We start from the raw sequence: 15,182 nt of genomic DNA on the forward strand, positions 1-15,182 counted from the left end.
GGCCAACGCCAGGGTTCCTGAAAGGCAGCATCTTTTCTTCCTCTTTATTCCCAGGAATAATGGCTCTTGACATAAACGACTCCCGCTAGCAATTAGCGGTGATTAATGTAGAACTCGCTGCAGAAGTGGAGGAAGTTCGCCTGGAGGGGGTGGGCAAAGATGGCATATTCATGGATTTGTGACAAACGCATGTGGAACGGAAGGAGGGTGCTCCTGGGGGCTTTCTCCAGCGCTCTCGGGCCTGGGAACCAGAGGAGGCCAGTGTGGCCACGGACTGATGACGGGGCTGGGGTCAGAGGACACAGGCCCCTTCCAGGGAAGCTGGGTCAACACAGACCCAGGTGCCTCGGGCTCCAGGCGGGAGGCCTCAATGGCCAGGGGAGACCAGCCATCCTGCAGCCAGAGCCTGGCTAAGCTCGGACGCACGTCCACCCTTTCCTACAGTTACAAGCTGACCCCACATGGTGCACCCGTCCCTCTGTCCCACAGAAGAGGAGACCAGGGACCAGAGAGGTCAGAGAGCTTGGCCTTGGCTCAGGGCCATCAGAGGAAGCACGGACACTGAACCAGGAACCTGCTGGTCGCTCTGCCCGCCATGGTGGCAGACCTGAGTCTCCCCAGCTGGGAGAGTGGGGGACGATGAGACTGCCTGGTCTGGGGCTCGGACGCTCTGGGGCAGGCCCTGCCTCTCTCCTTGGGCCACAGGAGCCAGCAGAATGACATGAGCCTGAATGTCAGAACACCCTGCAAACTTCCAGCCCCCCTGCCCTCATTAACACCACCCCACCCCCCGCCCCGACCTGTCCCCAGGATCCCCATTAACTCCGTCACGGCGGGGGAGAAGGGACGCTGGCGGTCAGCTCCTCTTCTTAATTTAATTTCAGGGCTCGTTAGCATTCAGTAATTAAAGGCCATGAGAACACTCAACACCCCGGCAACAGCCCAGCACTGGGGCCTCAAACGGCCCTCAGCAGCTCCTGCTGGAGACAGTCCCTGCCCCACAGAGAAAAACCAGGCTCAGGCCAAGTGACAGAGTGCCAATTTCACAGATGAGAAGCCTGAGGACGTACCAAGCCAAGGGACTCCAAGTGCACCCTTCCTCGGCCGTTCAAACATCTCAGCCAGCACCAGGCAGGTCCTCCTTCAGCACTGAGCCTGGGTCCCCAACACACCCATCTGTCCAAGGCCTCCACTGAGCTGAGCCTGCCACCGCCACTGGGGTCCACCAGGCTCCTCAGATGGCCTCCTCTCCAGCCTCCCCATCCCAGGGGATAGAAGTCCAGCTTTCCCGCTGCCCCTGCCCAAGCCTCCCTGACATCTCTCCTTCTCTAACCAGAAGTGGCACTGGAGCCGTACCTCCTCCCAGGTTCATCTCGGATTTCCAGCACGGCTCATCTGGATTATTGCAATTGCTTCTAGCTCTCCTGGGCTTCCGTGGTGCCTCAGATGATAAAGAATCCACCTGCAATGCTGGAGACCTGGGTTCAGTCCCTGAGTCAGGAAGATCCCCTGGAGGAGGGCATGGCAACCCACCTGGAGAATCCCATGGACAGAGGAGCCTGGCGGGCTCCAACCCATGAGATTGCAAAGAGTCAGACACGACTGGGCAGCTGACACTTTCAATTTTTAGTGCCTCTGTGGAACCCGCACCCAAATCTATTTTCAACCCATAACAGCAAACTGATCCTTCTAGACCAGTGCTTCTCAACCTTTCTTTCATTTTCTGCCCCTCGGCACCTAAGGAGTCTTTTTAGACACGTCTTCCTAGCTTGCCCCCCACGAAATTTTAAGACCACAGATGAACTGTGCATCTCTGTGTGTGTACTTTATGTGTAGCTGTGCTTCAAACATAACAAGTAATATTTCTTCACTGAAATCTTAAGAACCAGACTTAAGAACCCCCCAAGAACCAGATCCCCTTGGGGGTGAAATCAGCACCACCCCTATGAATGCAGGCTTTAAAGAATTATGAGACGCTGCCATTGGTCTGTTCCAAGCCCACCAAGGAACAAGCCAAAGTTCTGTTAGTTCGGTCCTACACAAGAAACGGGCGTCCTTCACCTCCTGGGCTCCCCTCCTCAGAGTCTGCCCCCCACCCCTTCCCTGGGGGCTCTGATCAAAGCCCTCTCTGGTGGCCTCCCTCCCCTACCTGCCTGACACCCCTCGAGCCTCTCTGCAGCCCTGCATGGGAGCGCTCCCGGGGGCCTGCGACCCCCACGCCCAGGGCACATCGCAGAGCAGAGAGCCCGTCTGAAAAGGAGCAACAGCTCGGCGGCTCCATGGAAAGCAGCAGAAGGCGCCTGAGGCCGGGACGGGAGGGCGGCAGGCCCTGCAGGACAGAGGACTGGGAGGGCGGCCCACGCCCTTCTCCTGCCACGGGTCCCACAGAACCTGCCTCCACGAGGCCTGCTCACAGCTCCCTCCTCTCGTTCTACAGGGTCTGGGGCCGGGGACCGGGGCAGTCACACTCCAGGGCCGGTTTAATGCTCTGCTGTTGTCATCCTCCTATTTTCCTGATTTTGAACAAGGGCCCTTGGTCTCATCTGGCTCTGGGCCTGCACAGTCTCGCCTGCAGAGGCTGTATCAATCGGGAGGCGCTAGACCGAGCCACGGGAGGAAACAGCCTCCGAATCTTAGGAGCTGGGGCAACGATGGGCGATTCTCACTCTCGCTGCAGTGCCTCCAGGATGCAGGACTGTGGAGGAGGCACTGTCTCCGGGGCCACGGGTCACGGGGCAGAGGAAGGAAAGACTCCTGAGGGTCTTGTCCCAGCAGGAAGGCCTCTGGCCCCGAAGAGACGCATGTCAAGGTGACCAAAACTCTCTGGCCAGCACTAGTCGCAGGCCCCACCTAAACACAGGGGGCTGAGAGAGCATCCCCCACGCAGGGAAATTCCAGAAGCAGGAGCAGGAGACACTGGGTGAAGTGCATGCACCAGGGACCGCAGGGAGCCGCTCGGCCAGCCCACGGCCCCGCTCCTGAACCAGGGCCAAGGCTGTGGCTCTGACCTGGGCTGGGAGCTCTTCGTCAGGTTGGCTCCCCCTCATTGTCATTCCAGGCTGAGCACAGGCCACATCTAAGGGGGAGGGACGCAAAGTGGTCCTCGCAGCAACTCAATTAATCCTCCATCGGAAATTCTAACATGATCAATTTGGGGAGCCGGCCGACATCGCAACACAGTAATTAGGAACAAGCTTCAACTCCCGGCTTCCTTTGAAGATTGTAATTGCAATTAATTAAACATTCTCACTGTTCCTCAGAGTCTGTTCCCGAGGAAACTGGAGCAGAGGCAGGGGGTGGAGGGGCCCTGACCCCTGTTCCCAGCAGTGCAAGGATCAAACGGGAGCCATCTCCTTGGAATATGGAAGGACATGGAGTCTCCAGTCTCCCTGGGAATGCTGTGCTGGCTGGAAGGCAGAGGGAACCTGCCTCGGGTTCCGAGCTGACACCCCAACTCCTATCCTCCCCTGGGGGCCCCCAGGATACCCAGCTTCCCTGCTCAGCAAGCTGACAGCCCCCAGTCACATTCATAACATTCAGAGCAGCCCCCACAAGCAGGTTCTAGGGGCAGAGGTCCCGCGTGACTACTGACAGGTCACACCCTGCCCCACATGCTGCTGTACCAGCGGTGGTGTGGGTGTGAGTGACCTGGCGAGGCTGCTGGTGCCCCGAGTGAGGGATGTGGAGAGGAGGCATGCGCTGGGCTCCAGGGTGGAGAAGGACAGAGGAGGAGATCCCACCCTGGGTTAAGACAAGGGGAGAAGGCTAGCTGCCAAAGAGTGGACAGTCCCAGCGGAAACAGCTGACACTCTGCAGGCTGTCACTGCATGCCAGGCCGACCCAGGGCCTGAACAATGAGCTCTCCTACCTCCCCCCACAGTGTCCCACCCAGAAGCACCATGACCGTGCTCCCACCTACCACTGAGGACCTGAGGCCCTAGATAAGTGCTGACCGAGGGCTACAGGGCTGGGGCATAGAGGACCCAGCTTTCTGGCAGAGGTATGTTTTCTCCCGAAGCCTGGGAGGTAGCCACTGCCCACCCCAGTGAGTACCAGGGCCCAATGTCACAGCAGTTAGCCCCTGACACAACATCCACAATATTCAGTGCAGACCACCAGGCTTGGCTCTGAGAATACAGCGGAATCTTCTGGCAAGTCAGAGGGGGTGAAACGGTCTGCAACATTCAAAAAAAGGTGTTTCTCTCCAATTTCCAAAAATAATTGGAAGCATCATTTTTAAGATTTTATCCCCTTAGCCTAAGACTCGAAAGCCAGTCCAGGATAAAACAGCGAGGCCAGAAGTTATAGGCGCCCCACCTGGGAGATCACGCCCGAGGAAAGCTAGGGCAGAGAGGCACAGGTGGGCTTTGAGCTCCTAGCAGCCAGAGCAAAAAGGCCAGGCCAGGGCTTCATGGCTCTGTCTGTGAGGAGGGCAGCAGGAGACCCTGCATCCCAGGAGGGGCTGCCCAGACACTCATCCAAGGGGCAATGAGCAGAGGTCCTGAGGTCTCCCAACACTTCCCGCCCCCACAGGTTTCTTGATGCAGGAAGTCTTCCACCCCTGAATGCCCCGCCCCCGCAGTGAGTGGGTAGTCAGGAGACAACTTAGATGATCAACCTTGCTTCACATGAAAGAGTAGAGGTCCCACTGTGGCCATTTCTGACCCAGCTTCTCTCCAGGAACAGCGTACTTAATTGGAAGAGAAAATGCATGATTTAGCAAAAAAAAGTCAACCCAGGGGCCACACCCCAGGGCTCACACCTCCTGGCTGTGATGGACATGGTAGTCACCTCCCCAACATCCCTTCCATTCCCCTCAAGCTGATCCAGGATACTGTTCCTGGCCTTATTCTTAGAATCCAGTCAGGGTAACCCCACCCACTGGTCATAGGGATTGGTTCAGGAAACACATGCCTAGGTCAGTGAGTACAGGATACTGTCTGATTTAGGACTAGACACGTGACCCTACTGGACCAATGGGCCATTCAGGGAGGCTTCTTGGGGCTTGAGATGGATCCATTCTTCCATGAGAGCTCTGGGAAGTCAGTGGCCTCTCTCCTTGTCAGTGGCCAGGGAGGATGAAAAGTCAGGAGGTGCATCAGGCATGCTGTCATCATTAAGGAAGCTAGTCTGAGGGATAGATCCAATCTTGAGCTCCTGGATCAAACCTTACCTGAAGCTCAGTTTATTTCTGGATCTTCCAGTTACATGAACCATTCTTTTTAACTTTCTCCCATTTAAGCCTGTTGTAGCCAGGGCTTTCGTGGCTATAATGTGGAGTTCTAATAACATGCTGGCTTATGCTCTTGGGCACGTCCCTTCCCCTCTCTAGGCCCCAGGGCCCTCTTCCACCCACTGACCTCATGGAACTACAGGGCGGATGAAAAGATGCAGTAAGCATAAAAGGGCTTTGGGATCCTAGAGTCTTGTGGGGAAAGAGTCTTCCCCATAAATGGAAGGCTATTCATCAGACAATGAGAGTCTCTTCTTGCTCATTGTGCTCTGGCCTTGCACCCGCTGCTTCCAGTCCTGTGACCTTTGAAGCTTTATTTTTAATTGCTCAGCCTTTGCACAGTCTGTCCCCTCTGCCTGGAGACCCCTCCCCAAACGTTCAAGTGACGGGTCCTCCTCACTCTTCCAACCTCAGATGTCACCTCCTCCAAGAGGCCCTCATGACCACTTTGTTTGAAATAGGACCTGTCCTTACTCATTTTCTTCATAGTACTTCCTGTTTTTATTTTTTTAGTCATGTTTGTTTCATAAGTAGGTTACTTATTTGGTTACTTATCTTTCTCCCCTTGGTCAGTACTTCTCAGACTAGAGGTGGTAAAGGGCCACGTTTTTATTTCCAACATGTCATAGACAAATACTTCCATGTGCACATGCTAAGTCGCTCAGTGTTGTCGGACTCTTTGCGAACCCATGGACTGTAGCCCACCATGCCCCTCTGTTGATGGGATTCTCCAGGCAAGAATACTAGAGTGGGTTGCCATGTTCTCCTCCAGGGGATCTTCTGGACCCAGGAATCAAACCCGCATCTCTTATGTCTCCTGCATTGGCAGGCAGGTTCTTTACCACTAGTGCCACCTGGGAAGCCCCAATACCTCCATGCTGCTGCTGCTAAGTCACTTCAGTCATGTCCGACCCTGTGTGACCCCATAGATGGCAGCCTACCAGGCTCCTCCATCCCCGGAATTCTCTAGGCAAGAACACTGGAGTGGGTTGCCATTTCCTTCCCCAATGCATGAAAGTGAAAAGTGAACGGGAAGTCGCTCAGTCACGTCCAACTCTTTGCGACCCCATGAATTGCAGCCCACCAGGCTCCTCCGTCCATGGGATTTTTCCAGGCAAGAGTACTGGAGTGGGTTGCCATGCCATAAACTACATTAAAAATACGTTTCTAGAAAATTTTCTATTTCAGGAATATGCTAAATATAAACTCCAAATTCTTATCACACTTTACAGTTATAAAGCTACTCTGGCACCTTATAAAAGTTTCTAAACAGTTCCTCCCCATGTATGCTGTTTTTGGGTGAATTGCAGGCTCGGTCCCCACAGCACAAGGGAGGCAGAGTTTCAACACTGGCTTCCCTGCCCTGGAGGCGGGCTGGCAGTGCAGCAGTCCCCATGTGGCCTCCCAGGGTTCCCAGAGGGGCTTCCATACACCTGCAGGTCTGGCTAGCTGCACAGCCGCCCCTCACTGGCTTCCTTCCCTTCTCTCTCTCACCTCCTCACTCCCCTACCTATGTTGCCAAGGGTCACCTCCCGCATTAGTCACCTGCACTCAAATCCACGTTTAGGGCCTGCTTCTGGGGGAAGCCGAACAATTAGTATTCAACACAGGGCTATTGATAGAATCCCTTAACAGAATCATTTCTGTTACCCTGTCAGGATTCACACGCATGAGGACTGCGGTGTAACCACCGCACATGTCTATAAAATTGGAGAGATGAGACCACAAGTGGAAAGGAATCTGGAGCAGGGTCAGGGGTCTTGTGGGGTCACCACCAGAGAAGGGGTAAGCTAAGGACCCCTCTTGCAGAGGCTGAGCCCCTGTCCTCCAGAGCTGAGCATTTCTTGTCACTGGTTCTCCTGCACACCAAGCAAGACTTTGGAAAAACCATCTCTGCCCACCACCAGGAAGCTATAAATAACTCCCGGATTAGAAGAAAGGGATAAAAAAAAAAGCTCCTATTCCATCTGTACTTGAGTAAGAATGCGCCCTCCAGCCCCCTGCCTCCTGCACGCCTCGGATCCAAGCCCCCAACAAGAGGAAAGCTGAGCCTTGGCCGGCAGGTGGGAGAAGAAGGTCACCCAGGTCCTGCGTCCAGCGGCTCTGCCCGGCGCCAGGAGTCCACGATAGACTGGCCTCTGGCAGGGCTTCTCACCTACAGAGGGAGACACCCAGGATGGAGGCCAGGTCATCAACAGCCTCAGCCGATCTCTCAGCCCCATAAGAGGGGTGGGGGTGGGAGTGGGGGGCAGGAGGACCCTCTTCTCTGCAGAGCCAGCACAGAGGGCTGGCAGGAAAGCAGCGGCCTGGGGACTGGGCTCCCCGTGTGATGCTTGTGTCCTGGCGCCTATTTCCCCATCACATCCTCCCTGCCCCTTCTTGCCCTGTGCTCCTTCCCTCCCATCTCTCCATCCGCGCCCCTCACCCGACGCTCGTGCCCCTCTGTCCTGGAAGACAGGACCCCTGCTGAACTTGCAGTCACACTGGAACCAAATCACAGCTGCTCCCGGGAGCGCTGGGACCCAGGGTCCTAGCCTGCAGCATGGGGGCGCTAATGCCCACCAAGAGGCTGTGGCCAGGGTCCCAGAGGGCCACCCACCCACCCCCACTATCTCAGGTCCTCTCCCCCCCACAGCCGCTCCCGGCCTAGCCAGCCCATCAAGGCTGCCACTCTGACTTCCCGCCTTGATTCATTAGCCACTTGGGACATAGTGGACATCCCACAACGCCGCGGACGCGGCCCCCGGGGCTCTGCGGGCACCAGACGCCCGCCCAGGTGTGTCTGGCAAAGAGCCTCGGGGCGGGAGAAGCAGAGGCACTGCACGCTTTATTGACAATCTCGGGACTGCGCTAGCCCAGCCGGGGGGCGCCCCCGCTGGGGGAAGCGGCCTCGGGCCCAGGGAAGGCGCTGCCCGCTGCGGCGGGCGCGGGCGCCAGCAGCACCAGGCCGGGCCCGGGGCCGGCGACCGCGTGCGCGTAGCTCAGCGCCAGCTGCTCCAGGCGCCGCTTGCGCAGCGCCGCCTGCGCCGTGCTGTGCAGGGGCCGCAGCAGCGCGGGGGGCGGCGCGCCCGGGCCCCGCAGCAGGAAGTCGAAACCCGTGCGGTCGTGCGGGTCGTAGAAGAGCGGCCCGCGAGCCGGGTCGGGCCCCGGCGGCCAGGCGAACGGGAAGGGCAGCGTGAAGTCCTCGGTGAGCACGCGGATGGCGAAGTCGTCCTCCTTGCCCAGCGCGCGGTAGGCGCGCCCGATGCCGCGGAAGTGCGCCTCCCACAGCTGCGCGTCCCCGCCGTAGATGTCCGGGAACTGGGGCTCCTGGGGCGCGGCGGGGCCTGCGAGCAGGGATCGAGGAGCGGCCAGAGATAAGCGACTCCCGCAGCCACCTGCGCCGAGCCAGAGAGCCAAGGGGGGCCACGTGGAGACAGAGAGGGGAGGGGTACCGGAGAGGGAGGCTAATTTCCAGGGACAGCGCTAAGGAGCCGTGAGAGGCAGAAAGGCCCGGAGGGGCGTGTTAGAATATAGCCACTACAAACTGTCGGGCTGAAAGTTCCAGAAGGGGAGGAGTCTGGATAGCTTTGCGGGGACCTCGCAGAGCCTGCTGTGGACCTGGGGTCATCCCCAGAGAGCAGGGGTGACCTGATGACTCTCAGTGGAAAGTCGATCCTGGGCCTGGGCAAAAGACGGACCGCGGGGGAGGGGGATAGAGCCAGGTGAGGGTGAATTCGAAGGAGGACTCAGCAGGGCCAGCATGGAGGGGCCAGAGCCGGCCTTGTGTCAACAGATTGGGGGGGGGGGGGGGAGCCCTGCCTGGGCATGGGGATCTGGGACCCAGGGGGCTGACCAGCTTGACCAGCTTCACCAGGGAGAAGGATCCGGTTGGAAGCTGGGCTGGTGCTGTGTCTGTGGGACACCCCCCTTCCCCATCACTCCAGGAGCACATTCCAGGAGAAATGGGGACATGTCTGATTGCTGACTCGCACATGGATTCCCAGGAGGCGGGGGTCTGGTGAAATCCAGGGGTCCGCTCTCAGATATCACGTGTGAATGGACACAGCACTGTGCCCCTGGGTGGGGGCCTCTGCACCCATGAGGCCCATCCATCCATGATCCCAGGCCGCAGCCCAAGCCGCCACTCCAAGCCCACACCTTCTATGAGCTGCTAGGAGAGACCCTTCCCCCTTGCCCCCTTCCTTCCTTCAGCAAAGTGCTTAGCTCTGGGGATGCTGAACTCAACGATGCAACCATTGGCCCTCCCTGGGTATAGATAAGCCTCTGGGGACACAGGACCAACTGGGCAGCTCCTTGGAGAAAAGGCAGGACTCAGGGGGAGGGCCTGGGAAGAGGTGATGGATGAACCCATACAAGGCTCTGAGCGTGAGTTCTTAGGTCCTCCCCCCACACCCCTGTGAGGGGCAACAGCACTCAGCCTGTTTTCCTGGTGAGAACGCAGACCCAGAGAGGCCCGCCCTGAACTGATGGCCGCAGGAGCGCCCCCGTGCCCACCCTCCTGCTAGGGGCCCCTGGACGATGACCCTCCTCCCCTGGTAAGTACCCTGGGGCATCTGCTGTGCGCCAGGCTCCACCACAGCTGTGTACCGCACACACTCGGCTTCTCCCAGGCCAGGGACAGGAGCCAGCAGACCTGGGTCAGAGGTGCTTCCTTCACCTGGGAGAGCGTGGTCTGGGTTCTGGATTCCCTGAGCCTCAGTTTTCCCATCTGAAAAATGGAAACAGTTGAGCCTGTTCTGCCATCCTTGTGGATAAGAAGGTCATGAACCTTTGTGAACCTCTTTGTCAGGTCCTCCTGTGAACCTCTTTGTCAATGGGAAGTGCCTTCCTAGCTCAGCACCAAAGCGGTTGCTTCCAGAATCACAGACCCAGGTGGACTGGCTCTGAGCAGGGTGTGAGGCCAGAGGGGCTGGCTCGGGGCCCACTGCACTCAGCACCTTGGAGAGGTCCGAGGCAGCCTTGCAGGAGCCTCAGATTTGGATGGCAGAACGGCTGTGCCCACACCCCGGGCAGCCTGTCCTGCCCACCGGGACACCTCCTCCCTGAAGGCCTCCAGGTGAGTGGCCGGAGGCACAGCACTGCACTGGTGTCCACAGCACTGGCCCAGCCTCACACTTAGTACCAGCAGGCGGTGGGCTGTGCAGAGGCGCTTTGGGGTGTTGCTGTGGGCCAGGGGTGAGAGTTGTGGAGAAGAGGGGAGGGCCCCCGGGGGGCAGGAGAGGACTGACCACCCCTGACTGGCAGTTAGCCAGGTGGGTCTGGTGGTTGCAGAGGAGACAGGTGAGGGGTAGGGGCCGCCACGCAGACCACAAGGCGGCCAGGGCAGCAATCCAGGGCAGAGGGGCTGGGGGCTCAGCGGAGAGAAGTGCTGCTTCTACATGTGTCTTGAAGACGGAGCCCACAGGCTCTGCCGATGGAGGGGCTGGTGGGGGAAGGGGAGGGGAGTAAAGGGAAGACTCGCAGTTTCTGGCCTGAGCCACTGGAGGAAAGGAAGCCCGATATACTGAGAGGAGCAACTTGGGGTTAGGGGCTCAAGAGTCTAATTCTGGACCGGTGATGCCTTCAGACAGGCCGGGGAAGAGGTGCAGAGGAGAGTTAGCTAGAGTCTTGGCTTGAGGTGGGGGGCTCCAGGCTGAAGACAGACAGACTCTTGGGAGATGATGGCATTTAAAGCCACAGGGGATCCCCCGGTGGTCCGGTAGTTAGGACCCATGCTCTCACTGCCTCAGAACTGGACGTGATCTTGAGACAGAGAGGAAAGAAGCCTGAGCAGTCGGCCTGGGCCCCCAGCTTCCCCAGGTCAGGGAGAGAAGGTGGAGCAGCAGTGATGCGAGAGGAGAAGGGCAGGCTCTGGCTCTGGGAGTCAGCGAGGAGGGGGCCCTGGGCCCTGAGCTGCCCTTTCAAATACACTGCGTGTGTCTCTCAGTCGTGTCCGGCTCTGTGCCACCCCATGGACCGTAGCCCGCCAGGTTCCTCCGTCCATGGGATTCTACAGGCAAGAATACTGGAGTGGGTTGCCATGCCCTCCTCCAGGGGATCTTCACAATCCAGCGATCAAACCTGTGCCTCTTAGGTCTCCTGCGTTGGCAGGTGGGTTCTTTACCACTAGTGTCCCCTGGGAAGCCCCTGAACTGCTGATGGATCATGTCAAAGGTCACCTGAGAACTGACCTCAGGTTCAGCAGCGTGGAGGTCACCCCTGACCCTGACCAGAGCTGCTGTGGCCAACTCCAGGAATGAGGGGCTGGGTCCACTGCGTTCCAGAGCAAATGGGAGGGAAAGACTGGGAGGCAGCACGTACGTATAAATAACCTTTTCCAGGAGTTTTGCTAAAAATGGGGAGTAGAGAAATAGGGCGGTAGCTACAAGGGAAGTGGGGTCAGGAGACAGGATGTGTAGCTGCATGCTTTTATGTCGATGAGAAAGATCTCGTAAAGAGAAAATGTCAGAATGCGGGAGAGGAGGGTGGAGAGGTGCTGGAGTGACGGCCGTGGGCAGGAGGCCAGGCCGGGCCTCGGCTGGGAGGGGGCGGTTCGTGCAGGAGCAGGCGGGGGAGCACGGGGCCCGAGGGCCCAGGTGCAGTGGGCGGCCCCGTGCCCGGAGCCCGTGGGGGTCCTCTCTATCCTTGAGAGCGGGAGCAAGGCCAGCAGCTGAGTGTGCAGAGGGAGAGGGGGGTGGGCGCTGGGAGCGGGGGTGCGAGGCAGTTGCTGGGAGAGAGGAGGGACTGGGCAGGAGGAGGGATGCAGTGGGACCCTGGCACGCAGCCCCCCCTGCAGCTCGCCGCCAGGAATGTAACAGGAGCATTAGCCTGGTTGAGTTGATCCCCAGCTCCACTCAAGCTCAGCTGTGCGGGTGCCCGCGAGGAGTAGGCAGAGAGCTGAGGCGGGGGGCGGTGGGGTGGGTGCCATCAGATGGGAGAGGGCGCAGGGCAGGAGGGTGTGGTGAGGGTCTGATGATCACTGCCGAGCTGGATGGGGGCGTGAGGAGGTGGGACCGGGGAGAGGAGGCAGGAAACAGGCTGCAAACAGTGGACTACGGTTCTGCCCACGGAGTGTTGGAGTCCTGGTCCCCAGATCAGGGTCAGCGCCGGGCTGCAGTTTGGATGCTGGCGAGACACGACCACCGCAAGGGTGGCTGGGGGACACGTTTCAGAGAGGTGTCTGGGGGACTGAGGGGCAGGAGGAGAGATCGCCCATGTCATGGCAGCACAGGTGGAGACAGGGTCAGTGTCCAGGCCCCAAAATCCACAGGGCGGGGGAGGGTAAGAGCCCGCCCCGTACGCGCAGTGGGTGTGTACCTCCTTTTGTTGTTGTTGCTGACCACGTGGCACGTGGGGTCTAGTTCCCTGACCAGGGATAGAACCCACGCCCCCTGCATTGGGAGTGCGGACTCTTAACCACTGGTCCACCAGGGAAGTCCAAGAGTCTACTTCTGAGGAGCTGGGACTAGCCCTGGGCTTTTACAGAGGTGGGGGGAGGAGGTCAGAGAAGGAACTGGAAGGGCTTTGAGGAGTGAGGAGGACCCTGGCCCACGTCCCGGCTCAGGGTCCATGGGCTGCAGGACCCCGGGGAGGGCTACAGGACAACAGGAAGGAGAACTCTCAGGGGATGGGGTGCTTGCCCCCACCCTGCCCTGCCCTGCTGTGTGACCCTGGGGAAACCCCCCCCAGGAAGAGGTGGGGGCGCTGCCTTCTCTCCCACGTCCTCAGAGCCCAGCTGCCATGAGCACCCCCTTCTCCTCCACCCCGAACCCCTCCGTGTGTCTCACCTGGAGTGGCTACAGGACACGGCAGCAGACCTGCCGGGCTGGGGTCCCCGGAAGAGGGGGAAGCCATGTCAGCAGCCTGGGGTCAGGCTTGTTTACCAGGCTGCCCAGGAGACTGGGGGAGGGGCCTTCTGGGGAGGAGAGAACCTTGAATTTAAAGGGACCCCACCCGGAAATGCCCTGGGGCTGGGGGGGGAGGGTCAGCAGGCACGGGGGCCTCTCCCCTGACCCCCCATGGCTCACCTGGCCCTTCTCAGGAGCCGTGGGGACCCCACCCTGGCGCTCGGTTAGACCTCCGTCCTCACCCCAGTGACCCTCCCAGGTTAATCCCTTCCTGCTGGCTCTGAACCTTGGAGCCCGGCAAGGGGCTGGACAGCCTCCAGCTCTCCTCTGGAAGCCCTGGGGAGCGTGTTTTAGCTCCACTAACAAAACGACGGGGGCAGCACAGAATACAGAGAATCCCCCTGTGCTCCTCAAGCTGGCGAGAGAGGAGCACACGGCCCCCTCCTCTTTACCCCTGTGTGAGCCCACAGCACAGCTCCTGACCCACGATGGCCAGGTGCTCTGGGCACAGGCATGTGGGGACCATCTCCTCCATCAGGGAGGCCCGGTCCCGAGTGCCGGGGGCGATCCTGAGAAGCGGTGACCCAGAGCCCAAGTGGCTAGTGGTAAAGAGGTAAAGAGTGGTAAAGAGTCCTCCTGCCAATGCAGGGGACTCAAGAGACGCGGGCTAGATCCCTGGGTTGGGAAGATCCCGTGGAGCAGGAACTGGCAACCCGCTCCAGTATTCTTGCCTAGGAAATCCCATGGAAAGAGGAGCCTGGCAGGCCACAGTCCATGAGGTCACAGAGTCGGACACAGCTGAGCACACACACATCGCCCTGCCTGGCACGCACCGCATCCCACCCACCAGTGCGTCCGGAGCCCCTGGCCAGGAAGGCGTGGAGTGGGATGGGGGGAGGCCGGGAAGGCTGAGGGCCTGGCCCTCGTGGGACTGGTGGGCGGGAGCACGGCCAGCCCTGGGGCCTCAAAGGCAGCTGAGGGATGCCTGTCTCATGGACCGGCCCGCTTCCCGAGGTCCTGTGCTGCAGCCACGCAGGCCACCAGACGCCAGCTCTCAGGGAAGACGTTGCACCAGCTCGGCCCAGCCCGGTGACCCTGGGCGGCCGCTTGCTGTCTGCATGCTGGGGACAACGCAGGAGAAAACCTGACACTGACATTCTACAAATGGCCACTGAACACTGCGGACAAGACAGGCCTGTTAATAGCCACTCAAGGCCTGCGTAATAGGGTAATCGCCAAACCGTGGTAACAAGGAGCAACTTCAGAAAGGTGGTGCCTCCAACGGTCCAGGCCCACCGGCAGCCATCCAGCTGTCCAGGGCTCCAGGGCAGGCCCGGCTCCTTCCGGCTCGCTCCGCCCCTTGAGGGCGTGGTCTCATCCACTGTCCACCGGGAAGAGGAGGATGGGGGACCCTCTCTGGCCAGCAGTTTCCCTGGTATTTCAGCTGGTAAAGATTCCTCCTTCAATGCAGGAGACCCCGGTTCGATTCCTGGGTCAGGAAGGTCCCCTGGAGAAGGGATAGGCTACCTACTCCAGTAGCCTTTGGGCTTCCCTGGTAGCTCAGATGGTAAAGAATCTGCCTGCAGTGCAGGAGACCTGGGTTTGATCCCTGGGTCAGGAAGATCCCACGGAGGAGGGCATGGCAACCCACTCCAGTATTCTTGCCTGGAGAAGCCCATAGACAGAGGAACCTAGTGGGCTGCAGGCAGAACCTGGCAACCATGGGGTCGCAAACAGTCGGACGCGACTAAGTGACTAAGAACAGAAATTGTACACTTCATTTCTCAAATGCCAAGGCTGGAATTAAGTCAGCTGGTTGCCCTTGGCTGCAAGGGAGGCTGGGGAATGTAGTTGCAGCTGGGCAGCCAGGATTTGAAGGGACAGCTGCTGGCTGGCCTGCCCCCACATTAGGACAGACCCAGTGTGCGGTAGTCCGGTCTCCCCCCGAAGCACGTTGTATTGTTTCCTAGCGCTGCTGTGACAATCACCACAATGTCGGTGGTTTAAGACAGCATCACTAGGATGCAGTCAAGGGCCGTGCTAACCCCACGGCTCCCAGGAGAACCGGCTCCTCCCTCTCCCTGCTCCTGGGGGCTGCCAGCATCCCTTGGCACCCACCC

At 59.3% G+C, this 15,182-nt stretch overlaps 1 protein-coding gene across 2 annotated transcripts; it reads right to left on the minus strand.

The window, feature by feature from the left end:
- Positions 1–8,041: 8,041 nt before the first annotated feature.
- C15H8orf90 (chromosome 15 C8orf90 homolog) lies at positions 8,042–13,128 on the minus strand. Of its 2 annotated transcripts, XM_070476916.1 has the most exons (3): positions 13,003–13,128; positions 9,780–9,944; positions 8,042–8,559 (listed from the first exon to the last, which is right to left on the minus strand). In XM_070476916.1, the coding sequence occupies exons 1-3, from the start codon at positions 13,067–13,069 to the stop codon at positions 8,084–8,086; spliced, it is 708 nt and encodes a 235-aa protein (XP_070333017.1). In that variant the 5' UTR covers positions 13,070–13,128; the 3' UTR covers positions 8,042–8,083. The 2 variants fall into 2 exon arrangements, with proteins under 2 accessions (XP_070333017.1, XP_070333019.1); XM_070476918.1 differs by lacking the exon at positions 9,780–9,944.
- Positions 13,129–15,182: the final 2,054 nt, after the last annotated feature.

Source organism: Odocoileus virginianus, chromosome 15, assembly GCF_023699985.2.
Source record: "Odocoileus virginianus isolate 20LAN1187 ecotype Illinois chromosome 15, Ovbor_1.2, whole genome shotgun sequence".
Classification (NCBI taxonomy): Eukaryota; Metazoa; Chordata; class Mammalia; order Artiodactyla; family Cervidae; genus Odocoileus; species Odocoileus virginianus.

Coding starts and splice junctions, on each gene's coding strand:
- C15H8orf90 (XM_070476916.1), bottom strand. CDS start 13,069: ATGGCTTCCCCCTCTTCCGGGGACCCCAGCCCGGCAGGTCTGCTGCCG. Junction 9,945..13,002: donor GTGTCCTGTAGCCACTCCAG/GTGAGACACACG, acceptor TCCATTTTTCAG/ATGGGAAAACTGAGGCTCAG. Junction 8,560..9,779: donor CGCACAGCAGATGCCCCAGG/GTACTTACCAGG, acceptor CCCTGCTCGCAG/GCCCCGCCGCGCCCCAGGAG.